The 27857-nt window shown below is 36.5% G+C and overlaps 1 protein-coding gene across 3 annotated transcripts; it reads right to left on the reverse strand.

Moving 5' to 3' along the window:
- Positions 1–197: 197 nt before the first annotated feature.
- LOC130986737 (DNA repair protein RAD50) lies at positions 198–27625 on the reverse strand. Of its 3 annotated transcripts, none has more exons than XM_057910232.1 (27): positions 27274–27625; positions 26458–26544; positions 26218–26385; positions 21239–21414; positions 16647–16761; positions 15697–15925; positions 15405–15583; positions 15139–15309; positions 14204–14308; positions 14021–14128; positions 13734–13945; positions 13560–13652; positions 12779–12906; positions 12122–12236; positions 11891–12020; positions 11596–11805; positions 9958–10166; positions 9582–9783; positions 6896–7065; positions 6493–6817; positions 6037–6162; positions 5887–5939; positions 3207–3357; positions 960–1022; positions 752–885; positions 540–668; positions 198–438 (listed from the first exon to the last, which is right to left on the reverse strand). In XM_057910232.1, the coding sequence occupies exons 1-27, from the start codon at positions 27394–27396 to the stop codon at positions 399–401; spliced, it is 3951 nt and encodes a 1316-aa protein (XP_057766215.1). In that variant the 5' UTR covers positions 27397–27625; the 3' UTR covers positions 198–398. The 3 variants fall into 3 exon arrangements, with proteins under 3 accessions (XP_057766215.1, XP_057766216.1, XP_057766217.1); XM_057910233.1 differs by lacking the exon at positions 27274–27625 and adding an exon at positions 27164–27182; XM_057910234.1 differs by lacking the exons at positions 26218–26385; positions 26458–26544; positions 27274–27625 and adding an exon at positions 24986–26009.
- Positions 27626–27857: the final 232 nt, after the last annotated feature.

The raw sequence follows: 27857 nt of genomic DNA on the forward strand, positions 1-27857 counted from the left end.
GATTGCGCTTTACATGAACAATAACAAAATCCGGCAAAGAAAGAAGCTCGAACCTACAAAAGTCCGCAATGACGCCCACCTCTAATAAGTTTCTTTCTCTCGAACTAATGAAGTCAGTGGCGCGGTTACAGTCTGTCTCTACCACACCCTTAGAATAACCGAGTTCAGATGCCATACTTAAAAAACAAGATACACGATTGAGAGTAGGAAGCACAAGGCGGTAAATCTTTGGTCTTAATTCAAGAAGCTAATGTTAAACAAGCAGAGCATTCTAATCCAAAGATTATAATACGTTACAAAAAACAATTAGTTGCAATAGAGAAGCTTGCTACAAAACTATACTAAACAAATTAAAGATAAAAACCTACACAAGTACAATAAATTTACTCTGAACACGATCAATCAAATATTTCTTGCGCTTCAATTATGCTATGTTGACTGCAACGGAAGAAAACATGGAAAATTAGTTGATATGCTCACAAATTTTACAAAGGAAAGAAGGTTGAAAGCAGGTAAGAAAAGACGAGAGATAGGCTTACTAGTCATCCTTAGTGATGCGATAGTACTTTTCAGCATGCTGCCTTTGGCCGATAAGTTGAGCAAACCGCTCATCATGAGTGATGACGATAAGCTGAAAATTCTCTTGGCCTTTCCTATCCTCCATTATTCTGATCAGATTGCAGGAAAACGATGATGCAAATGCGAAATGATTCTGCTAATGATCTCCCAATAGATTACAAGTCACACATACCTAAGTAAAGCTGCTGCAAGACTCTCCGAATTGGGGCCATCCAAGTTTGTGGTTGGTTCATCCAGTGCAAGTATTCCGCAATTAAGGCAAAAGGTTTCCGCTAGTGCCAACCTTATGATAAGTGAAGCAAGAACCTGAAGAAGGACGACGGAACACATTGACCCAAAAAAGGCATGAATGAGATGAAATGATTCAAACTAGCATCTACCTTTTGACCGGCACTACACCTTCCTCTCATTTCTAGTTGTGCATCACCAGTTTGCATTAACACCTGCACTTTGAAAAATTAGTTGACGGGTACAGTAACATGAAAGACATTTAAGTCTACGACGTAGTACCAAATTGACATTAAACAACATTGAACTAGAATTCATAATTCGTAAAAATTACTTGTATGTATAAGTGCAAACAAATGGTTGATACTGCACTATAAATCTTACTAATGTAACATCTACAAGATTGGGTCTGAAATGACTTAGTTCTACGTGATGTGTAGTTGGATCCTCAAAATAGATCAATGTCTCCCCTCTCATTTGTTACCGGATAAATTATCCAATGTTGCATCCAATTAATCAAGTCATTGCTGAATTGGTTAAAACAGAAAAACTAGGAAGCTTTGGTTGCATTTCTTCTTTCTCTATTTGGCTATTAGGCTGTTTAGAAAAGGCTAAAAACATTGTTTGAATCCTCTCAACAAAGAAACAAGAAATGAGAGCAGAGAAAATGGGAACATTCTTCATTTTTGTGCTTAAATGCCAAAAGACTTGAAGTGCATTAGAGTTAAAAGAGAAGGAATATTCTATCGTGCAATTAAGAGCATTCATATGTGTAATAGCAAAAACAGCCATTTAGAAAACACAGATAAGTTGATGGCCGGCTTTGTTTAGTTTTAAATGCAATTCCTAGAATTATTCTTAGTGGTGTTTAATTTGGAGGTGCATAGATAAGATTATAAAGATTGATAGGATTGGAGGATGATTAAATAATTTACCCAACTTTGGGATGATAAATAATCATCCAAATTGATGATTAGAGTGAGGGCCAAATTATCCATCACATGCCAAATCATGCAAACCAAAAACTTGACTAAGTTGGAATATTTTATGAATCATGCCTTATCACTCAAACCAAACGCATCCTTATTGTTTTAGGCATATAAGTTAGCCAGTTAGGGAACCCTACCTTAACCCAAAACCATGGTCAAAGGTAAACGGTTGACCCCATCTTATATACGACCCAAAACCATTGTCAAAGGTAAATGGTTGCCTTCAAGCCCCTAGAGTCGTGTGGCGCTCTCCCCACATAGCCTCTTCTGTAAACGTCTGGATCCGGCATGTCAGACCAAATTGATAGGCATATAAGTTAGAGAGCCCTAACTTAACCCAAAAAAATGGTCAAAGGTAAAAGGTTGACCCCCTCTCATATACCATTCTACACTTTCATGTGGAATCGATATGGGATATAGTAACAACCCAACATCCTTTAAGCTCGGATGTCCACAGACGATTATTAGGCATATCAGTTAGGGAGCCCTAACTTAACCCAAAACTATGGTCAAAGGTGTAGGTAGTGTTATAACCGCAGGACTAGCTCTTGCCATGACGAGCAACTAGCACGCTCATCATTACGGTGGTACATACATGCCTTGGCAGCGTGGCTGCGGCACCTGTTTGTGAATCCGACCGACCACATCTGCTCAGAGTACGTCGGATACTTCGAGCACAGGAAATGGATGGAGGATATGGGGGGCAGAGAGATCAAGAGGCTGGCAATAAAACACTCCATCGTAGGCCCCATGTTGAATGTGTTCGATAAGTAGTCAGAAGAGCCGTCACATCTCATCCCATCGGCACACGTCATGGTGAAGCCGAGGCTTGAGGCATTCCGGTGGAGGAAGCTGATCGGGAGAAAGAGAATGAGATGACCAAGACAGAAGTGGAGGGTGAGTTGGACATTTTTTTCAAGCATTTTTTAATTTTGATTACCACGTCATTTTATGTGTCCACATCAACATGCCACAGTGGAGATCAGGTGACATCAAAAAATCAGGTGCCAGAAAATTTTAACGGGTTACGGAACATGATGTGCTAGTCACCACCGTTCACGTTAGTCTAAATAAGCATTATTCTTCATGTTTTATGCATTTATTTTAATTATAAAAATCAAAGCTCAATTTGTTTTTCTCCTTTAACTTCAAATAAATGAATAAAAGGGACAAACCAAGCTTTCATTTTTGTGCGATTTATAGAGCAATAGTTTTAGGCTAATTGACAATATCGGAAACAAAAATCATTAGCCTCTTCTTCACCCTACAGGATTATCTAGTACGAAAAAATAGATTAAGGTAGTGAGGTAGAGAATTCAAACCAATTTCCCATCAGTTTGTTGTTCTGTTTCCAATGTGGAAGGTCCTGTTTAACTTATTTAAGATGAAAAAGGAAAAGAACAAATTTACCTTGTAGCTGTAAGACCGAGTACCAGCACCATCAGAATCTGAATGAATGCTAATATAATCAATATCCTGGCCTCTGTAAGTCTGCTGCCATAGCTCCCGAATAATCTTATTTATCTCTTCCATTTTCATTGAGTGGAAGCGCATGAGTGCTCTAAAATGTAAGAATCCACGAAATTGTAGTCATTATCATTGTTAGACAAGAATAACATCAAACAGTATAAAATGAAATGAGAACAATGAGTTTGATTAGTGACTCAAACACTGGAAACTTTATTTTGTTCAGGACTAGACAAATGGAGAATGCAAACATTATTCATTAAGGACAAGACAAATAGAGAAAGGTGCTGTGCTACTACACTCAACTGACAACTCTAAGAGTCAATTTTATAATGTATGAGTAATTTCAATTCTCGTTAAACTTCACTTTCTAAATACGAAAATAATATCCTTATCCTATATTATATTAGTTAACATATCAATAGATACTCCATCAACTATTAATATATTATCTCCACAAACTCATAATATGTTATTATATTTTGTGTAAATTGAAAATGGTGGTGATTTCTACCACTCTAATTTGTAAAGACAAAAAAACAAGTTCATCTTAAAACGTATTAAAACTACTACCAACTTAAGGGTGAAGGGACAAATTGCCCTTAATGAAATGAAAGAAAACAAATAAATAAATATTTAAAAGAAAAAAGAAAAAAGAAAAAAGAAAAAAGAAAAGATCGTAATATAATCAATGCATATTCTACATTAAAATAAAAGTAAAGAATCTTTTTAGCACATCAACCATGTTCACTGGACCTCAACAAAGTAGGATTAGACAACTTGAAAGGTGGGCCTATTATAATCAAGTATATATGTTGCTCGCATGCTACTCAAGTGAAGGCAATCCTAGTCCAGGGGATTCAGTTGGATGTGTACTGGAAACAGCCTTGGGTAGCTGGGTGTGAAAGGTATGTAACAAAGATATTATTTGTCCAGTGGGGAAGATTAATATGCCACACCAGTAAAGCAGTCAAATTTGAACCAAGAAACAAAGTATATCTGCAACTCTCAACTCTCACAATATGAATATATGCATGAATACACAGACATTTGTAGCACAGAAACACAGGAAGTGCAGCAGAAGGAAGAGGTGCCAACTCAATATAATGGTACCCAAGACATTCAAGTGGAGCTGTGCCTAAAACCTTGACCATTAAGTACTTCCCAAACACTTCAAATAACAGGACAGGAGTAATCCAACTACAATGCCTTAAAAATAACTGTAAAAAATTGGTCCAGTACACTTCATTAGTCATTCACCCATTTGAACCCACTCAATATCCAAATTTTAATTACTTTGCTTTGTTACATTACAGCTATTACATTTCCCAATTCCATGTCTGAAAGTACCCAAAACTGAAGTAGTTCCGTTAATCAAACTTTTAATTTAAATTGAAATAAGGAACTAGCTGTACACTAAAAAGTGCATAACTGGCATATTTTTTGTTAAATGGGAGTAATGCCATTTTTTTGGTTAAATAAGTAGTATAACAAACATTGCTCATGGCTCATGCTTTTTGGTTTGCATACCAGGAGTCAAGGGGGGAAGATTCCTGGATTGTCTAGACTGTAACATTAATCAGGTTAGATATATATGCTCAAGCCATTGGCTGTTTGTCCATGTAAACATTGATGGGCTTGTTTAATAAAGAATGGCTCCACATGTACCAATTACCCAATACAGAGCAATTACAAAAAGTCATTCAGGTTGACTCTCTTCGCGAGTCATTCAGGATCTCCTACATTTTCCCACCTAAAAAATACATGAGATGTTATTCCATTAAGACAGTCATAGTTCCAAAAAGAAAATGCGTATTGAGTGTCCCAACTCGGAAAGGAATGGCCTGAATGAGGGAGCAGGTAGAAAGGATAATTTAGCCTTTGAACTCGAGATTTAGTATATCAGAGTGATAAAATCACAAACAATTTAAAGGATATAAAATTTCAACTTCAAGAAAAGAAGCCCAGGAAATGGCGTTTGCAGTTTGAGGTCATTATTGGACTTCTGGAGTTCCCCACCAACATTTTTCTTCGAATTAGAGGCAGCTTTCTAAGCACATTTATGAGCATTAAAAGTTGAATTAGGTGAAACGCAAGATGAGCAGGTAAGTTTGCAACTTGTTATTAAGTGAAATTTTAATATTTAATAATAGAACAATCTATCATCGGAAACAGTAGAAAGCCTGTTCAACAATAACTGCTCAACAAATATCTTATTGATATTTTTTGCAAAAACCAAATTATAGATAGCAGGAAGGCATTAACTTAAACAAGAAAGATGCTGAAATGATGAAAAGGCAGAAGATGATGTGTTAGTGGCTCACTAGGCCTAATTCTGAACAGATGATGTGAACTAGACCGGCAGATATGAGGAGCAAAGCTATGATGGATGGTCATGATGTCAGGATATTTCAAGAGTGGACGATAGACAATACAATGATGACACTAATGTGATGAAAGTATTTCGATATATTTACTAAAAAAAATCTGAAATTTTATATATGTACTCGGTTACAATTTTCAGACGCTGATGGTATGTCATAAGGGAATATGACTTTAACAGATTAACAACCAGAACAACAAAATATAAAACAGAAGAATCACAGGATGTTAAAGAGCTCACTTGTCAAGAGCTTTATAATATCTGTCAAGATCCTTATTTGCCATCTCAGTTGTCTGATAAGGAAAAATTGACAGTTAATACCATCAACAACATTCTTCATGAAGGATCAGGTAAACAGGGAAAAAGATGCAACTTAGAGTTACAAATCACCTTCAGCTGAATTAGTTGATCGAAGTACCGTTTGTCAATGTCTTTGTATTGTGCCTGCTTAAGATCAGCTTTATTCTGATCAATGTTACTCTTGTATACAGATAAGGTTCCACGATGTCTGTTTAACTGCAACCAAAGTTTCTGACTTAGCTATCGAAAACAGTTACCAGAACTCAGAGCATAGAGAGAGCAGAGCAGCAAGTTTAACTAACTCAGACAAGCCTATACAAGATAAAAATAAAAGGCCAACGCAATTAAGAAAATAATACAGCACAACCAAATATCCAAGTGAAAGTTCTCTAACAGAACAAAAATGAACCGCTAATCATGTTATTACTCCAATAGCAGCACATTAGCCCTCTGCCACTATACATCACAGAGTTGGATTCTTTTCCAAGAAAATATGTTAGCAATTGGAACAATAAACTCAAAGAGCTTCAACACAATAAACCAAACCTCTGTCAGAAGACTATCCCGTTCTTGTGAATTTTTCAGAAGCATAGATTCATATTTTGAAACACTGCCAATCCTCATTACACTGTCTTCAAGTGATTCAATCTCTCGAGTTAGGTCATCAAGTTGGGCTTTTGCTTTTCTGTAATCTAAATTCTCCTGTATATTGCGTCTTAATTCTGCCTGATTACGAATCAAGTCTTTGCTCTTTTCAAGGTCCTCCGAAAGTTCATTCTTTCTGGTTCGACAACTTGTAAGCTTGGATTCAGATAGTGTTTGCTTTGCTTGTAGTTCTTTCAATTTCCCATCCCTATTGATGCTCTCATTCCTAAAAACCAAAACTAGTTACAGCATGTGTCGATAAGGCAGTAATACAAACACCAGATCTTAAGCCAAGAAAACATACTGTTTGATTGTAGAAAGCATGTTAAGCAGTGAATCAACTTCCTGTTGGTTTTTTCTATAATTGTCAGCCTGTAATTCATATTCATCATTAAGCTTGGCCTCCAACTTTTTGTGTTCATCACGTAGATTTTCTATCTCCTTTGACAAGGGACCAACATCTTCTTCCAAATGCTGAAATTCAAGAAATATCAGAGTATGAGACAGAGAATGACACCAGAGGAAAATGTCTTTCAGAAAAATCAACAAAATATGTAGTTACTTATAGGGAGAAAAGAATGCAAATAAAGTACCAATGTATATTAACTTAGCCAACACTTAGTTCAGTCTCCCATCAAAACTAGGCCAGAAAAATTGAAATCTGATTTCCTGATATCAAGTAACATCCTAGAATATTTCCTACCAGTGAAGAAATAACTGTAGCAAAAATTATTTAATACTTTAATTAAGAGTCTAAGGCATAGCTAGGTCAATTGAGCGAAATTGTGGACAGTTCGTAATAACTAGTCAAAATTGAATAATGTGGCAGATATGCAAATTGCACATAATCAAAATGGAACCTACCTCATCTCCCAAATCCAAATGTCCAGTAGAACACCACCACTATGTTCTACTTAACTTCCATCTCCACCGCCACTGCCAGTATATCCACCTTACTCTCCCTCTCACTTAGAATGGCCTTTGCTAATTTTAGTCAGTACACTCTCACAAATAATGTCATAGGTAGTTATGAAGAACCTTTACCCCCTCCCGTCCTTTTGTTGCCTTAGGTAAAGGTTATTGAGTTACAAATAGATGGTGTATCCCATCGATTATGATTGAAATCTCTCTCTCTCTCTATCTCTCTCTCTCTCTCTCTCTCCTGAGTCTTGCCACTGCTGAATAGACTTCCTTGCCCAACTGGGGTCTTGTCCCAGTTACGGGCAAAGTAAGATGGTCTACTGCAACTGCCTGTTCCCACGAAAACCTACCAGTGTCAGCACGCAGGTTTGGCGTGGTGAAGTCCCAAATTCGCTGAACTGCCGGCCACCAACTTGGAGTAATTACTCAGTCACTGCCTTATCCTCATTCACAACCAGCCTTTAACCTCACAAAATCATAGACTTCACCTGCCCTAGTTTGTCCATCTTCCCTTGTAAATCATAAATAAGATCAATCTTCTACAACCTAGCCCACAGGGCGCCACTATTCTAATTCAACTCAAATAGCCCAGTTCCCCTTCTCTAATGTCTCAACGCAGTTGACCATCTCCATGTGAAAATGTTTCGATTTTTTGGCATGAAAAGAACCAGCAGGTCGGACAATATTGTTAAAGTCAAAAGGAAACCAACAAGAACCAGTACTCGATTGCATAAAAATACTCAAAGAAGATCAACATCTCCTTCCCAAGCACTGAGGCACAGTTCTTTCGGTTACAAAAAATCCTAGACAATCCTAGACAGGTTCTTTCCTTCGGTTTCAAATAAAGTAGCATGTATTTTACTGCTGTTAGCTCATGAACATGTTACCATGCAAATAGAATTAGTGCTCCTTGGACAAGATTATTGAGAAAGAATAAAGAAGTAGTTCTAGTCAAGAAAAGTATAATTGAATATCAGAATATAGTCATATTTCAAAAAAACTAGCACATTCTACATTTAACCAGCTCAATGAGTTATTAATGATCATGCTAGATACAGTAGAGTAGATTATAAGACAATTTGCTCTTTCAAAACCTTTTGAGTTCCAATGCTTGTACTATCACACTATTTCACACATACAGTCATTTGCACTTCCCAACTCTAATACTCTGAAGTGCCAGATGTAGCAAAGAGCAACCTAAATTACCCAGATGAAGAAAAGATATGAATCTTCAGGATTCAGTGATTTCCAGAACAAGAAATTAGCAAGCTCTAAACACACTCAGCTGGACCACACATGTATATATATGTGTGTGTGTGTATACATATATGCAACCAAACAATTGGGTATATTATTAGCAACATGAACCATTGTTTTAAAGTACGTTTTGTGAAGCGAAACGTTTTAGGTAAGAAAACTCATAAATTTGATAAGGTGTAGAGGCGCACGCCTCGCGGTGTGAGGCGCCGCCTCACCGCCTCGGACCGCCTCGGCGAGACGAAGGCGCACGTTCAGGGGGGAGGGGGATAAACGGCGCATGAGGAACGGGACTCTGCCGAACCGCTTTGAAGCGGCGTTTTTTTTCGTTTTTTAAAACATTGACATGAACCACTCACCCAGTTGGCTATCAACATATAGCTCTGTCTAGCTTCTCACATGTACTATTTCAGGTTACAAAGCCTGGTTTCTGTGATGCTTTTTGATGTAATCAAAGCTCCTCTCAGCAGCAGTAAAACAAAATGATGCTTACTCATTAAAGAATGTAATTGAGCTACAACATCAAATAAAAACTACAAATGCACCACGAGTATGGCGCAAAGTACTGAATCTGCCCCCAAAACATCAAACTAACAATCAGACCCTTAACAGAATTTATCCCAAAAAAAAAAATGTACTACACCACGACATTCAACAGCCTTTATTTTTCAGATCAATATTTGGAAACCTGAACCATATCTTCCAGAGAATCTAAATCTACTATGAGATGTTTTGACAAATTTTAACTTATGTAAGAGATTTAAATCAGCCTAGTAGTTATATGCCAGCTTGTTTAAGAAAAAACTCATTACCTTCAAATCAAGCTCAACTTGACTTTTCTCTTCAAACAGACAATCTAACTCCTCCTCTACTCTTTTAATGTTTGATAATATGTTCACAACATTAATCTTCTCTTCCCTTACACTGCTCCACCGTGATTGTAGTGCTGATATATCTCTTTCCATGCTGACCTGCTCAGTTCTTAACTTCTCTGTATCATCTATCAAGGTATTCCTGATGACCAACAGATGAGCATATTCAACACATACTGCAGGAAACCTCTACTTCTACAAGATGTGAGGACTTGATTCAATCAAATTTATGTGACAATTGCAACGCAAAACTCATCGAGAAATAGGACAAAATTAGAAAAAATTCTAGAGAAAGGAGATAAAGGGCATTACAGACCTTTTATCTTCTAAATGTTTCAACTCAGATATGATCTCTTCTAGGGATTTGGCACCTTGAGCTTGAGCACCAAGTTTGACTTCCAATTCATTTACTTGTTTCTGTAAAACTTGCATTTCCTGGAGCAGCCTGTCAGCAGTTCCTACAGGTTGTATCAATGCATCTACAGAATCCTTTTCAGCCTTTATTTGAGCCAGTACACCCAGCATCTGTAGGAAGGAAGTTTGTTATGCAGAGGACAGTATAAGATTCTTGGAGAAGAACGCCAAAAAAAAAAACCTTCTAGGAAAGCTTTCATAAGGTAAGATGGGTGATCATAAAACTGAAAACACAACTAACAACAGAAGAATTATACAGTACATACTACATAAGCACAAAAGATTGTCCATACAATAAGTTTATGATGGAGAAAGAATATGAAGAAAAGTTTATATATATTTTCTCACTCACTCTAATACATCAACTATTGAACGAGGTAGATAGACTAAGCTACAAAAGCAAAGAGAGACGTTAGTATTTATCTTTTTACAGTTTCTTTTGTTTTCAGAGCCCTGGGACGTACTACACGTGGAATCCTCGTTGAAAGCTCATTGAAGTTGGTTAACCACAAACCAAGAGTTATTGATTTCTTGAAAATGACATTGATATAGTTATCAACTTCCAAAGAGATACATTCAACAGTTCTTATTTCACCAATGCTTTACCTTATTATTTACAGTTTCTGGCCAGACATACTAACAGAAAGATTACTCTCTGTCAAAGAAATTGACACATGACCCTATACCCTCCAGCAAAAGTGTCCAAAAGTCTCTATAATAATAGCAGAAGTATACGAACATATGCAACTGAAAAAATTATCAAGTGCCATAATCTTAATTGAAGTGCTTATAAAGAAATGATAGTCCCTGAAAAGATTTTTGCATTACCTCATCAAACAGAAACAGTGTCTCAGAATGGAATTCAAAGTAATAATGCATTACCTTACACAAGAATCAGATCAGCAACGAAAACTATCTGATGTTTATATTCCATTAACCAACATCTCTATTCAACTTTAAGCAAACAAATACGACTTCAAAAGCTCACAGTGCTCACTTGAGGTTCAAAATTATAACTAGAGTTAACTGGTTCGCATACTAATTCCTAAGATAGTAATTTTTAAACAGTAATAAAGTATCTGAATGGGCTTATCAAGAGCTTGTTTGGTAGTGATAAGATTCAAAACTGTAGACATGCCCCCACTGGATAAACATAAGGATCTATAGGATGCAAATAATAGCATGAAAAGCCATTCTTCTTTTAAGGTAGTACATTTTTTAGTCAAAGCAGATGCAAATATATATTATCTTATAGTTCTATATATACCAGAAATACTTTGGTCTGCTACGACCATTTTTCTACAGCCAAAAGCACAAATAAGAGGAAGATAAGATACAGTAGGCAGGTGGAATACATCACTGTGTGTGGACAATTAGAGAGTGTAACACATGTGACTTCCTCTATGACCATCTAGCCATCTTTACAGAAGCTGAAGAAACACAGTACTTTCCGGAATCTACATAAAATGGAAAAAAAAAGCACAGAATAGCAAACAAAAATAGAATGTGAAAACTAAAATATACTGCAGTCGAAGATTACATCATCAAGGGCCTGATTTTTTAGATCAAGATCCGCGTTTAAGTCATGCAGATTCTTTTCAGCAAGAGGAATTAACTCCTTGCCAGTTTTGACATAATCTTCATAGACCACTCGGAGCTTGTCTAACTCCTGAAAGTGAACATTTGCATTTAACGACTCTGCTTCCACTAATTTCATATCTTCGGAAGAACGCGCTGCTTTCGCACTTTGCTGAAATGACAAACAAAGAGATAAGGACATTTCTTTCAACTATAATATGTTGGAAACATCAAATGGTTATATCAATTTAGGTAACCTTTTTAACAAATTCATCTTCCTCATTGGATGAAAAAGGTCTTTCACAGCAAGGGCAGTAGTGATTAGCACGAGCAATTTTTTCAAACGGATCATACATTCTCTTCATGCCTACAGCAATGTCGCACTCACTGCCAGTATATAACATAGCAAAGTTACCATATACACCAAAAAGACCACTAATACATGCAACAGACTGATAAATACAGAAAACAAAATTATAAGAGAAAACCTTCGCTGGAAATCTCTCCTTTCCTTGGCAGTCTCTAAAATTTTAAGATATGAGTCGATACCACCAGCCTGTGGCTCTAAGGATTGAAGTTTAGATTCAACAAAACTTCGTCTTGCTGCATCAAGTTTAAGAAATAAAAAAGACAGTGATTATCAAGTGATACACAGGACTTTCTGACAAAGAATAAGGACTGGGAACCGACACTTCCACAGCAAAGGAACTCAAAGAAAAGAATAACACACTATTAAATAAAACAAAGTCTTAAAGCCAATAGCTGGCTGCTTATATGCGAGAAAGGAAGAAATTTATGTGAAACAAACTTCTATGTGTACAGCATGACATACAAGATCAGTAAAACTGTTATAACGACATCATTTTAGAAATCTAGCATTCATCCAGGTAGTTCAGTATATGTTACGATAACTTGTCAAGAGAAAGTTCTGACCGCAAATTCAGAATCCAATTAGTGCATATGATCTATACAAAGACACAGTTGATAATTATCATCAAGAAATAAATAGGAACGCAAGTTATCAAATGCGAACTGATTCTTTGGTTAAAAACATGTGCAATCAAAAGCTTCCAGAACAAAATAAAACAACATGCTGAAGAAAAAGACCATCCAAAGTTATTATCACGTTTTCCTGGAAAGCTTACATTCCAGATGACGGTGGAATTTTGACAAGTTACTGTTGACTTCTTCTATTTTCAACTTCAGCGTAGTCACCTCATTTCTCGCTTCATCGGCCTTTTTCTCTAAGTCGTCATACTCTATATGAAGAGAACTGTACAAGAAGAATGACATCAAGTAAACATCGACTCTATAGGAGGCATCGGCCGAGATAGAAAAAATGCTTGTACAAGCAATTCAAAGAGTTAATTTTCAGCAAGTCGGAAATATTCCTAGAAATAGATATCACCCCCTTTGTTTTTTTTTGTTTTTTTTTATATCACCCCCTTTGTTTGATCAATAAAGATGTGGAGTCAAGGATATTATTATGCTAGAATCTTTTCTTATTCAATTCATTACAGCAGCAGCACTACACATTCAATTAAGATAAAATGAAATATGTATGGCGTCCTGAGATAATTTATTACTCATTGTCAAATCCATCTTGATTTGACTTGAACAACTCCAAGATGGACACTGGCCATCCGCAAACATCTAGTGTAATTGAGTAATATTACAAAAAAAGAGAAAATATTTTAACAAATTACACAATAAACATTCAGAATTTTTTTAATGTAGAACAACGATCAGAAAGTCTGAGATTGGAGTAACAGAAATAGAGGATGAGTATTGAGTAATATGTGAATTTAGCTTCAATCGACACAGCATAAGAAACTTGAGCTTCATGAGCTAATTGCATATAATATATTTTCATACAGAACTATAAAACCCAGGAAAATGGAAAAGATAAATGACAAGAATAACAACCTCTGGACCTGAACAATCTCATTTATCAAATCCTTGTCAGGTGGAATCCTTCCCTTCAGCACCCCTCTAATTCTCTCCTTGCATTCATTCACTCTAGATAATAAAGAGAAGATTAATCAGCTAAAAGTAAAAATGGTGGAATTTATTGAGCAAAAATATTAAAAGAGCACTCACGTCCTTCTATGTTTCTTTCTAACATTTTCCAAATCTGCTTTCTTAACAGAAAGTACAACTCTGTCATGGGAATCAGCTTCCATGGCATCCCTTAGCTCGCCAAGAGCTCCAATTTCCTGTTCCAAGTTGAACTTTTCCAATTTCTTTTGTTTTATATTATCAGCAAAACCCTTGGCAGCCAGTTGATTACTTTTCCTTTCCACCTCAATTCGCTGCATGTCGGAAGCATATTAGTTTTGCACCAAAAGATAAAAAAACATTTGTATAAAATTAAGTCGTAAAATTACCAAGTTCCTTTCTCTCTCGTCAATGACGGACATGTCAACAGAAGCAATATCACCTTCAAATGAATCGCGTTCCTTCTCCTTCTCTTGAATTCTAGTCAAAATTGTATTCTGTGACAGAATCATGTAGCATTACAGAGAATAAAAATAAAAGGCAAAGGACAGAAAACATACTCAAAGACAAACCTTCCTTTCCACTTTAGCCTCCTTTTGGGCCTTAATTTGTTTCCAACGATCATTTGCATGCATGTACTTATTAAATAATGCATCAACCTCTACCTTGTTTGATTTCTGATAAAATTGACATCATAGACAATGTATATCATCATCAATGATGAAATTAGAAGTAAAATAATTAAGCAGCTGATGAGACTAAATTATCATGACAGTATAACCAAAAATATGAATTACATAATGAAGTTCAATCCATGAAAACAGCATTAAGCAAATGAGTATGGCCTTCAATAATCACTTTCCAAAACAAAGTATGATATCACTAACTCCATACAAGTAACACTATTAATGAATAACTTAACATAGCTAATGAGTGTAAAGTATGACAACTGTGTCAAATTTACATTTGCAAATATATTAAATAAATTTTCTTGTGGGATAGAGGAAGTCTTTCGAGGAGGTTATTAAATGTGTAAACAGGTTAAGCTGGCAAATACACAAGAACTTCTTGTGTATTTGCCAGCTTAACCTGTTTAGACCTCTTAGATGAATGATCATTCAAGATGGACAAGAGCAAATAAAAGGCATAATAAAGACAATAATTAGTTGACTCCTAGATCCAGGTCATTAAAATCTAAGAAAAAATTCTACCATTCTATACTTAGATTGTTTAAAAGTTTAAATCTAAGAGGACACACAATACAATGTCTAAAATATCGCATGGGTACTGATGGTGAAGAACCCCATTGTATGCAATTGAAATGCTGTAATTTGAATCATTAAAGGGGAATGAACTAGAAGTAGGCTGCTTGGGCTACAGCCAAAGCTGTTGCATTCTCATTATCAATATCCACACATGATATTACCAGGTGAAATAGTGTCTAGCAGCTAAGCATATAGTGCATAAAAACCTAGCAGAATGAGTGTATTGCAAGAGAAAATTGCACCTTCTTTTCTTTCAAGTCTATGTGTAGGTCCTTCAACTTTGACTGGATTCGATCAGTAAGGCTGGAAGAGACCTCATCAGTTAATGGGTCACTTGGTACTGAGCCTAAATGGTGCTTCCTGAATAGGCTTCGAATGGTGGCGTCTCTTATATCCTTCTGGGACAATTGAGCCTGACGACAAAATACAGGAGCAGATTATTACGATGTGAAAATTTAATGAAGTACAAGGTAATGTATCACATTGCAATGCGAGAAACATAAACTACTTCTATGGCTGCTTGAAGCTTGGCAATCTTCACGATAGATTGTGCAATGTCATTTTCATGATGTCGACTTTCATCCTCTATATCCATCTTTTCCCTCAATAACTTGCTAATTTTGGATTCCAAAATTGCGATCCTTTCGTCGAATTTGGATTTCCATTCATTTAGCTGTTCATCAGGGTCTAAGGAAAAAAACATATGAAGATTGACATAAATCACCAACAATGATTCCACAGATAAGAGGAACCAGAAGAATATTATGAAAGAAACCAGATCATGCAATCATATCAAGGACCTTCATTTTCCTCATCAAGGTCACTATAACGCTTCTGAACATCCTCAAACTTGGATTTTCTTTCCCCTGACTTTGTAGATATCTGATCTTGTAATTTCCGCAGGTCCTTCAACAGCAATTCCGTTTTATTGATCTCCCTGTCTATATTCTGTATTTTCGGGTCAAGCTCCTGCATTTGAGAGTTTAATGTTTCTATCTTTGCTTCATATTGTGCAATGCTCTCCCGTAGCTGGATAAGACAACACCAGCTAATTAGCATCATCAGGAAATAAAATTCATTATTGTCCACTCCTGTCACATCCTCTAATGTAAATGCATATAAATGTAGGTGCATGATTAAGAAGAAAAGGATACAACAAGAAGAGGAGGTTTTAAGAAATCGTGTCATTTTTAAACGCACAATGAAGAATGGATGAAGACTAAAGAGGGGCCATTGTAAATCAAGATTAAACTATCAGATTTTACTGTAAGGCTTCTATTCTATAGTTTATAGATATAAGGAAAAAGTGGGGTAATGCGTAATGCAGAACAAAAAAATAAGAAACGTGGTATGCCTCTCTCTCTTTTCTTGAAAAAGAACTTAATCCCCATTTGAATTGAAGTTACAGACTCATCAATCTCCTAGTTTTTCACTAGTAACAATGAAGATTTAAGCCCATCTCTGAAAAAAAACAATGAAGATTTAAGCCCAACTCTGAAAAAATCAAAAAAACAATGATGATTTAAGCATGCATCATCAATTTTTTTGTTGATGAGATCCAGCCTATTTCCTTCAAAGTTATAGGCAAATGTTTGAAGGGTTCTAGCTATTCGGAAGAAAGGAAACTACATAACTGTTGTTGCTGCAAGTTTCACCTGGAAATTCGATATAAAGTTGTAGAAACTTACATAATAAACTCAAGATCACAATGTTTGATATAAACAACCAATAACTGAAAAATGATAAGAACCTTAAAAGCAGCATCTTTCAGTGTCTGTAAATGATCCAATTTCAGTTTATATGTCTTTATTTCCTGTGCTTGGTCCTTGTGAAGCTTTTTGATGACCTCTAATGCCTTAGTGTACCTTAAAAGAAAGTAAAAATTATCACATGCTTTCACTAAAAACTGCAGGAAAATATAACAAAAAATGGCTGACAATAGATAAAATATGAAACGCTATACTTGCAATATTGGAGAGGGGCAACAAAATGGTCTCACAAAGGAGTTCGAGTCAAAAAAACATGTGGTGAGGAAATTGGATATTAGAATGAATGACATCAAACATTTGTTTCTGTTTAAACCAGAAACTCATTACGCAAATGCCCAAATCACATGTCGATGTGACACAAAAAATGCTCCTCACACATTCTTCTTTCCCCAAACTGGTGTCTCATCATGTAGGAAACAAGGAATCAGTCTACAAAAATAATGTCCTTCTACTGTGCCATTTCTCTTATATAGAACTGGAAAATCGTATTAATCAACAAAAATGACAAGGAACATAACTAACTAGCTAAAGAGTACTACTTCCACATAATGATAGTATATATATATATATAGGGTTAGGATCGGGTGAGAACCGCATCTTTTTGTGAGAACGGAGAATCATGAACAAATACATAAAATACATGAACAAAAGACAATAAGATCTGAACATCTTTGTTCATGTGTTTCTGAAAGTTTTATACATAAAAACAACATGAACAAAGATCTTCAGATCTTAATGTCTTTTGTTCATGTATTTTATGTATTTGTTCATGGTTCTCCGTTCTCACAAAAAGATGCGGTTGTTACCTGATCCTTTACCTATGTGTGTGTGTGTGTGTGTATATAAATATATAATATAAGAAACACTTAAAACTGCTTTGAAATTCTTGTGATCTCACACCCTGGTACCTTCACTAATTTAAACATCTCCAAAACAACATCAAGGATGCCTCCAAGTTTTGAAGATTCTTTTATGCCTCTTTAACCCTAGGACAAAGTATTGACTATTTCTTCTATTTCTTCCCAATTTCAACGTATTATCAATAAGTTTATATTCCTCTTCATCTATTAAAAGAATGATAAATGGGACGAAGGGAGTAGCATTTTAACGAAAATATCCCACCTTTAGTATAAGTGCATAGAAGTACCCATCGTATCAGTTTTCGGTTATTTGTGTCCCGAGAAAAAATTCCGGCGCCTGAGTGTCGACGTAGAATGTCGGGAATCCAAATTGGCAAGCTACGTGGAATTTTGTTTGAAAAAAAAAGCCATGTAATCAAAACGGTGTCATTTTACACAATACACACACACACACACACAGACAAATATACACACACGCGCGTAGAGACACATATAGACACACGCGCGGGCAGATACACAGACACATAGCGCCGCCACCTACTTCTCCGGCGGAAGTGGCCGCCGCTACGGCTGCCACCACCACCAGGGCTCCCTTTTCTGACTCTCTCACTGTTCACCACACACAAACAAAACATGAACTCTCCTCTTAAAATCACCGCCGCCACCGTCCTTATTCGGCAGCAACAGCCGTCGTCGGTCAAGCCACGCCCCCTCGTACCCTAGATCCCTAAAATTTACCACTGCCGCCACAGCCTACTACTTCTCCTGTGAAACGACGCCCCTCTCTGTTTCTCACATCCACCCACCAGACACAGACAACATCCCGCCCTCACCCCTCTTCAGCAAAGCAACCGCGCTGCCACAGTCGCACCTGCCCTCGTCTCCCGACTTCACATCTCTCTCTCTTCTCAATCTCCGTCTCTATCTCTCTCTCTTCAAAAACATCCAAAGAAGGCCAGTGCCTTCATCCTCTCACAGTCCGAACAACAACACAGAGCAGAGCCGCCATTGCCGTCATTTGCACGAGATCTCCCCCTACGCCCTAGATTTGGCTCTTGACTCTGACCTCGCCTTCCTATCTCTCCTTTCTTTCTTTTTTCCTTTTTTGTCGAACAAAATTTCCACGTAACTTGCCAATTTGGATTCCCGGCGTTTCACGTCAGCACTCAAGCGCAGATTCTTTTTTTTTTTTGGGGACACAAATAACCGAAAATTAATACAATGGGTACTTCCATGCACTTATCCCAAAAGTGGGACATTTTCGTTAAAACGCTAATACGTTGGGACAAAATTGAATACTTCCCCTTAATAGAATAATATCATTATTTTATAATACAATAGTAAATACAATAATTTAAAATTCAATAAGTATTGTAATAGTACCCTACAAAGAATACTTGTGAGAGGAATAACTAGAGCAGAGAATCAGAACTAATTAACTAAAAAAAAGTGTCAAATTCTACTACCAAGTAGGAACAAAGTGATAAACAACTATTATTCTCAAACTTTATACAACCATCAAATGCTCGAATACGAGTCTCTCTACATAATACACGTTTATGAATGTATGACAAATGAAAATACAACATTAAAATGAAAATCAACATCCTTAAATGTGACTCATCTACTCTTGACCATAAATTTAAAACGTCATAAATGTTAAGACCGAGTACTTTTGTTTTTAGGAGATAACTCTTAAGAGTATTTGGAAAGTAAGAATGATCGATATATGGTTGGAAAAATAATTGAGTTAGTGAGTTTTCTAGAGAGTGTTAAGGCGAAAATATTGAAGGCTATCAGACCAGCCCAAAGATGGGCCAACCCAAAAGCGTACCAGCACATCAATCCAGAAAAAGCCCAAATTCATTTCGAATAGAACTCTTTTGGCCCTAACCCACCTCTTTCTTTTTCTCAGTCTATTTGGGTCAACCCAACAGTTTAGGGCAGAATTAACATCCACAGTTGCAAGCTCAAGTTCTGCTCCTTTATATGCTTTTCAAGTCACTAACTATATGAATCTTGGACCTGGTCCACATCCTTTTTCTTGGATTTGGACCTTTGAAAAAATGGACGTGATGGATGGATCTGGAGCAAGAGCTTTGAGACCTAGATCATGTCCAGATCTGGCCCGCGTAACCACTTATATATAAAAAATGTATAGTTTTGTTTTTATATTTATGTAACTATACCCTAAAGATCTATGGCTAATCTATACATCTCTTTTCATAAATACTACATCTCTTTTCATTTATTATTATTATCATTATTATTATCTTTTTTATTTGTATTCATAATATTATTTTTCTTTTTTCAAGGTAAAATAGAAGATACATTTTGTTCCACCGTTACTAAATATTGTGATGAAGATAGAGATAAAATTGATTTTAATGATATGATAATTAATTTCCATTCCTTTTGTACCTATACAATTGAAATAAGTGTGTATTTTTCATTATATTTTTTTTAACTTCTTTAAGATGTTGACAATGTTGAAAGTATTTGTAACATAAAAGACGTCTTTGAACAATTACAAAAATTGTTTGTTTCGATATGTTCTTGAACTACTAGTCTACGACTATGCTATTTGGTACTTTATTATATTCTTGCTTATTTTGAGTTGGTATAATATTTTTTATGGATTATGGTGTTATCATTTATTTTTGAATGATTGTTTAAACTCTAGACAATAATTATGCTTTTATTTTGATTTTTAACTAATTTAAAATTTATTTTAAAAGAGAAAAAAAAATATGGATCCGGGTCTGGACCCAAGGACCCTGTGGATCTTATGGCTCTCGTTTTTTTGGTCATAATGGATCTGACCGAATCTAGACCTAAGTAAGAAAATCCGGATTTAGATCTAGACCAGGCAGGATCCAGTCCAAATCCGACCCATTGCCATCTCTAATTGTCGCTTTTATCCTTGCATTGCATGGCACAAGTGCTCTACTTTAGTAGATTGTTGTACAAATGTATAATGCCACACCTTTTAAAAGTTATTTAGTAAAGCACAGGTGCACTACTTTAGTATATTATTGTACAAATGTACAAAAGTTAATTAGGAAGTATCAACAGCTATTGCCAATATTTTACTAGCAACTCTTCATTTAGAATTTTATGCCTTTAGTAGAATAAAAACATCCATCCAAAAATAACCTTAAAGATCAAATTGTTAACATGTGGTAAAAGTAGTTTGATGTGACCTAATATGCAAAAAAATTGTTGAGAGGCTCTCAATTAAGAATCTTCTTCATATAAGTAAAACACCCCGTATAGAAACATCGATCTGATCATATATTGGCTTTTCTTCCAGGTGCATCCATGTCACTAATGTGTAAAATGCTTTACGCGCTAGGATCGTAGAGAAAGCTTTAGTGATTTATATATTAGGCTCTTTAATTTGTGTTCAGATTAATTTCAATTGATGAAAAACTAAGTTTGAAGATGTTCTCAATCAATTTTAGCAATATTTTAAATTAGGATCAATGAAGGGGAAAATAAACTATGTTTCAAGACAGGGGAAAATAAACTATGTTTCAAGACATCTTCACTCTATATTAGCAATTTAGCATTATTTTAAATGCATTCTCTTCTTTTTCATTTCTGCCCATGATCAGTAGCTATGCATCAGAAAAAACTAGTTACAAAGAGATGGTAACAGCAGAAACACCCATATTCATGAAGTCCTTCACTTCATATGTAAGTACGCGTACCTAGTTGCCGAAAAGATATCATCAAACTTCTTTTTCAGTGTTGATGGATCTTGCAATGGCCAGTTTGCCTCATCCTGGTGTACAAATATAACATTCTCGAGAACAGCCTTGGACACCCCCATAAGAGCTGGAATCTCTCGGTCCATATCAGCACAACGGTAGCTTAGGCAAACTTTCTGTCACTTGGAAACATTAAAACTTTATGAGAATGATATCTTCAATATTGTTAACTAGCAACTGTTTAGTGATAAAGTATCCAGTAAAGCATCACCGCTCATCAAACTAAACTAAAATAAAGAAAATAAGTGCATGGTCAGGAGCAGTTTGCTTATAGATAATCAAGATTGTAACCTATTAACTATATAAGTCAACAAGACAACAAAGCGCCACTAAGTTGGTAAGACACTTCCCCTCCAACCATGAGGATGGGAACCATTATCGATCCTCTTGGGGGGGGGGGGGGGGGGGATCGTACAAAAACCGCTACACAATTGACCCTATCATCTTGGATAATAGGGTTGATGATGAGAATGGACGATAGGAAGAATGGAGAATCAAGGAGATGTTCCTGTTTTTGATATTGATGATCTCAACTGGGATGATGTAGAATCTGCCATTGGAGTGAATGAAGAACCTTATCAACTAAGGGGATCTCAAGGTGGAGCTTCTCAATCTCAAGGTGGTGGAGCAGTTGAATCTACATATTCTAGGAAAAAAGTGGTAAAAAAACAAGGGAACTGCCACTACATCTACATCCAAGGCACTCACTCAAAATGAAGAGGATGAATCTCCATTCAATTTCGAAAAAGAGTGGCGATGATGAAGAGATTGACGCCAAGCTCTACAAAGATGATGAAGGAGATGGTTCGCTACTTGGTTCGGAGGATGAGGATGATGATTAGAGGCTTTAATATAATTAGATACTCCCTCCGTTCACCAATTCGTGTCCTAATTTACCATGTTGGTCCGTCCATCAATTTGTGTTCTACTTATTTTTAGTAGCTATTTCCTTAACAAATAAATCACTTTTTCTTAAAAGTTGTGCCCCCTTCTCCACTGAACAAATAACAATACACTTTTTCTTAGGGTTATTAGCCGGTAAACACACGAACTTTTTATATTTTCTGAAATTTAACATGACTTTTATTGTTAGCCCACAAATATACGAACTTAGCATTTTTTTCTAATTTTTGACATCGATATGAAAAAACTCTATTTATTGTTGAGGTGGAGGTCGAAATACATGATGTGGACTACGAAATATGCACTTGAATAAAGTAAGTTGATTCATTATTTTGATTAGAGAGTGACTGACATGGTATACTAACGTTAATAGTAAATTAGAATTTTTTTCTTGTCGATGTCAAATATCTGAAAAAAATGCTAAGTTCGTGTATTTGTGGGTTAACAATAAAAGTCATGTTAAATTTCAGAAAATATGAAAAATTCGTGTATTTACGGGCTAATAACCCCTTTTTTTTCTTAAAACCCGTGCCATCTTCCCCTAGGACACGAATTGGTGGACGGAGAGAGTATTTATTTTTATTTGAAATTAAGTTTTTATGACTATCTTTTTATTAACTAAACATATTATGCATGTTTTTCTTATAATTATGATATACTCCATCCGTCCCAATATTGTTGGCCACATTTCCTTTTTGGTCTATCCCATTGTCGCTCACTTTCTTAAAATAGAAACATTTAATTTAATTAAGCAAAATTAATTAACTTAATTAAAATTTCTACTTAAACCCCTCTTTAAATAAAAACACACACACAAAACACACGCACAACACACAAAACCTCTTCCTTCTTTCTTCTTCTCCGGCGGCCGACAGCGACGCCGGCCGCCAGCCGCCGTCCCTCCCCTTCTCCTCCCTCTCCCCTTCCCGACCGCCCTTGCTCAGATCTCTCTCGAACAGACACAAACACACCCACACTCGGTGCCTCCCCCAAAACAGCCTCTCCCCGTTCTCTCTTCTTCTCCGGCGGACGGCCGCCGCCCGGCCCCACCCTCTCATCTGCACTCTCCGGCAAACTCTTCAGCTTCTCGATTTCACTCGCCAACAGCTCCGCCACGAATCCATGGAAAAATCGAGGGTTTCGCAACTCCCTCCTCCGCGACCCCCATGGCCGCCGAGAGACAGCGCCGCAACCACTATCTCCATCTCCTCTTCTCCCTCTTCTCTGTGTCGCATCTCCCTCTCGCCCCTCTGGTTTGCGCCGCGACCACTAGAGAGGTGGTGCGATTTGGGGGCTAGGGCTTTCAGGCAGCGGCTGCGGCTGTGACTCTTTCCCCTCACAGCGCAATTTGGGGGCCTAGGGCTCCGGTTGTTGGCGGCCCAGTTGGGTGTCTGGTTTTGGAGATCTGTGATCCTTCCCCTCACCGCGCGAATAGGTTGAAGAATGTTTTTTGGTTTGAATGTTTGGATTGAGGAAAATGGAACAGAAAATGGTTTGAATTGGTTTTTGGTTTTTTGGTTTGACAGACAAAATTCTTGGTTTGCATGTTGACTGCCGGCGTCGCCGTCTCCGGCGCCGGCCCTAAAATGGAACAGATGCACTGAGAAGAGGAAGAATATGGAGTACAATTAATTACCTCTTTAATTTTGGTGGACTACACTTAATTAAAACATGACAATCATTTTCTTAATCTTCGTGCCAAAAAGAATGTGGCCAACAATATTCGGACGGAGGGAGTATATGTTTTTATATATTTCTGCACAATATATTCAAATAGCGCGTGCGTCGCAATGCGCAATAACACTAGGATAGGTTTGTGCGATCGTACGCGATTAATAACTATGGTGATAGGTAATTAGATAATTTATTCTAAAAAATTTCTTTTATTCTTTTATGGCAATGAGGTAGGGAGTCTTGTCCATGTCTGTCTCAAGTAGGTAAAGTTCTCTCGATGTCCTATCTGCCGACCATGAAAGAATTTTATTCTTGATGGTTAGTTTAAATCTATTAAGAGTAGAATTAGGTGGTGACTTTTCTTTTATTTTTGTTGTAATGGGAGCAGCAAAACTTGAGACAGTGTAAAGGAGTGGGAGGCCTATGTATGCAAAGGGATGCATGTGTAGTAGATAGATTCCTTTACCTTAAATTATTCAGCCTCATTCAAGATTCACTTTGTCTCTGGAAAATCATGTGTGATCATATTATGTATGAACTACACAATCTTGATTTAGTTAATGTTTTTCTTATGACTATTTCTGCAATCTAATACAAATTGCAACACTACATAAGCATAAATTATATGTCCGTTTTCCTTTCACAAGTTAAATTCAGCACAACTTACATTCTGAGGTAGAACTACTAGCATAAGTTCAATCATACTCTTACAGTCAAACCCTTACAAGGATAAAAATCAATGTTCTAAAAAACGGAAAAAGACCCTTACAGGGATAAAAATCAATGTTCTGAAAAATGGAAAAAGGCGGCGTTTCAGGGCAGTGCGCCTGATGTGCCGCTTATCCTCAATCGCCCTGAAAGTGCGCCTCCGCCAGGCCGAGGCAGTGTGAGGCGCCGCGTGGCGTGCGCCTCTCACCATATGTCCAATTTCAGATTTTTCTAACCTAATTGAGTATGTAAGGGCTGCGAATATAGATGGGCTTCATGAAATTTAGCGCTAATTTGAATGGGCTTTTACAATTTAGGGTTAATTAATATTTTAAATAGAGAAAAAGGTTATAAAAATTAAAAAACCTAGGATTCTCACTACCCGCTCACGCACACACCCACCTGCACTACGGTCCTCTTCTCTCCATCTCTTGCAGCCACGCCCTTCTCCATCTCCGTTGAGGAGCAGACAGCCGGCAGCAACAGTACGAAGCAGATAGCAGCACATTGGAATATTTGTAGTTAAGGATAGCAGCTATGAGTATTTGTAGTTAAGGATAGCAGCAGTACAAAGCAGACAGCAGCTCATTTGATGATTTATTAGTATTCAACTTTAATTTAAGATTTTAAGGACTTATTAGTAGTTAAGAACTTATGTGTTTTGGAATATTTGTTATGTTTTTAAGTGTTTTGGAATATTTGCTATGTTTTTATAAGTTTTTTGATTATTTGATATTAGGTATAATTTATGTGTTTTTATATGAATTCCTGTATTTTTTTCGCCTCACCCCATTTTAAAACTCACGCCTCTTGAGGCGGACGAAAAATGTTTTGCCTCACAAAACGTACTTTAAAACATTGATAAAAATGAAATTTAAGTAAAATAAATTTTGACAAAGGGGAAACAAAGAAAATGTCAAAGGGGTGATATGGAAATTGGAATTGCAGTAGAAAGATAATCCCTTAATATCTCACTTCAAACACATTCTTCAAACTTAACTAGCCTATGTGTTAAATGAGTAATCAATGATACACAAAATATTCTCTCAGTAAATGAACTAAACTTATATTAGATGTGCATATGTGTATTTGATACTGCACATTCATTAAAATTTTCATGGAAGAAGTCCATTCTCTTAATTTACGTTGAATACTCGAGACTCCTAACTCTGCATAGGCCCTTCTGGTCAAAGGACATGCAATATTATCTCAGTGGTCCCCTCAAATTAAAATTCATCCAACAAGAAGATTGCCAGAAGATTAGGGATCCAATGATAACAATCAGACATCACACTAATCCTACACAGTATCTGCAGAATCAGGATGACAGTTATGTAAGTAGTGAGGCATGTAAGTAAAAGCACATCAGCAGAGTCAGCATATTAACCTCCAACAGTTACACAAAACTCTCAGCCCTCGACTAACAATCCACTGCAAAATAATACCCACAGCTAATGATGTTTGCAAATATCCACTAAGATTGAGACAAATCTTGTCAGCACAAATGTAATATCTAAACAAGTCAAATTAGTTATACATAAAAACTGAATAAAGGCACTGAAAAGTAATTGTTACCATAGGAAGGCAGTGCCAATAAAATTTCCATAAATTTTATATAAAGCAAGTGATTTTACCTGTCCAGTCTGAGGATTTATCGTCTGAAGCACAGACTCAATTGCCTTGTACTCCATCTTGGTGGCTTTTTGGGTGAGCTGAAATGACCTTATGCAGACCACATCCTTCCTTGCTGCCGTCTTAAACCTTAGCTTTATCTGGCCCTTCGTCTCTGTCTCCCCTGCCACCTAGAAGTATTGTTCCAGCAAAATTTATTTCATTTTCTAAATAGGTGAACATATATAGAGGTCTTAGAGCACCTTAGGGTCGTGAATGAAGCTGTGACCAGACCGTGCATTTGGAGGAAGTTCACCTGTACAGGCTACTTTCAGGCACTCAATAATAGTCTACACAGAAAATAAGTTTGCTTCAGTATTTATGAAATAAAGCATTCCAGAGTAACATTCTTTAAAGACACCATGATTAAAGATCAAAGCATACTAAATCCTACATCCGTAACAATGAACAATACAGGGATTGAGTAGCCCTTTTCACTAATAAAAAGGACTCAAAGAGACAGTCAAATGTGCATTCTAAAGCAAAATGGATGAGATTGACACCTCACAGATTTTGCAATGACCAGGAAATTGCAAATGGGGAATCAGATAATCAGATAACTAGAAAATGATAATCAGGAAATATAAGTAACAGCAGAAATTTATGTGTCACATAGAGTACTATGATACAATGATGGCATCTTTAAAACTCGCAAAAATCAGTTTATCAGAGATTTAACTTTAATGCATAACTTACAATACTGTTTGCCTAAGTCCCCAAGATGATGCATAAAAAAATTAAGAATACCCGAGTACAGTTTAGCTGACCAATGTCGAGAGTCGAGACACAGCTTACTAGACAGGGTCTTTCTGCTTTATGATCATGATAGTGCATCAACTACATGATATTTTTACCTTAAAAATCAGCAGAAATAAGCAAAGAACTATATGTATACGAAATGGGGATTACCGCTTTCTAAGCATAGCGTATAACGTGAGAGATAAAACTAAAAGACGCAGAGATGATGAAAGGTACAAATCCTAATGCAAAATGGAGAGCTATGCAGCGTGAGTTTTTACGGTTTTTCCGGCACCGTTGGGGCCGACAATGAGAGTGAGTGGCTTGAAGAAGGTGATGACGTTTTTGTTTTCCGGGTCGAAGCTCCGGATGCCCTTTATCAACATTTTGTCGACAGTACTCATCTTTTCCAACTGCTTTCTCTACAGAGCCTGATGGCATAGAAGAGAAGAAGAAGAAGAAGGAGTATATTTTTAGAGAGATGGTTGATTACCGCATGTTGAGAATTCGTCGAAGAAAGGGTTCTTCATCGGAAAATGGGGAAGAACTAGAGCGACGGAATAGGGTTTAAGAGGGAATTTAATTGAGAAATGAAAAAGGGCGGGGAGAAGTACGTTGCCTGTTCCAGAACACATTAGATCATATATCCACTTTCAATTTAAAATCATTTTTAACTTTTTTATTTATTTATTATTAGTATATTTTTATATAATTAACTAGGGCTTATTAATTCAATTGGGTTTATATTTATTTTTAAAATTTTAAATTATTAATATATTATTATGAATAATAAATCTAAAATTAGTACTTCTACCGTCTCATTATAAATGTCTCATTACTTTTGGGTACGGAGATTAAGAATCGT

This window comes from Salvia miltiorrhiza, chromosome 5 (genome assembly GCF_028751815.1).
Source record: "Salvia miltiorrhiza cultivar Shanhuang (shh) chromosome 5, IMPLAD_Smil_shh, whole genome shotgun sequence".
Lineage (NCBI taxonomy): Eukaryota > Viridiplantae > Streptophyta > Magnoliopsida > Lamiales > Lamiaceae > Salvia > Salvia miltiorrhiza.

Coding starts and splice junctions, on each gene's coding strand:
- LOC130986737 (XM_057910232.1), bottom strand. CDS start 27,396: ATGAGTACTGTCGACAAAATGTTGATAAAGGGCATCCGGAGCTTCGAC. Junction 10,167..11,595: donor AAAATCAGGCCCTTGATGAT/GTAATCTTCGAC, acceptor TCCTTCCTACAG/ATGCTGGGTGTACTGGCTCA. Junction 7,066..9,581: donor AAGTTGAGCTTGATTTGAAG/GTAATGAGTTTT, acceptor CTTGAATTTCAG/CATTTGGAAGAAGATGTTGG.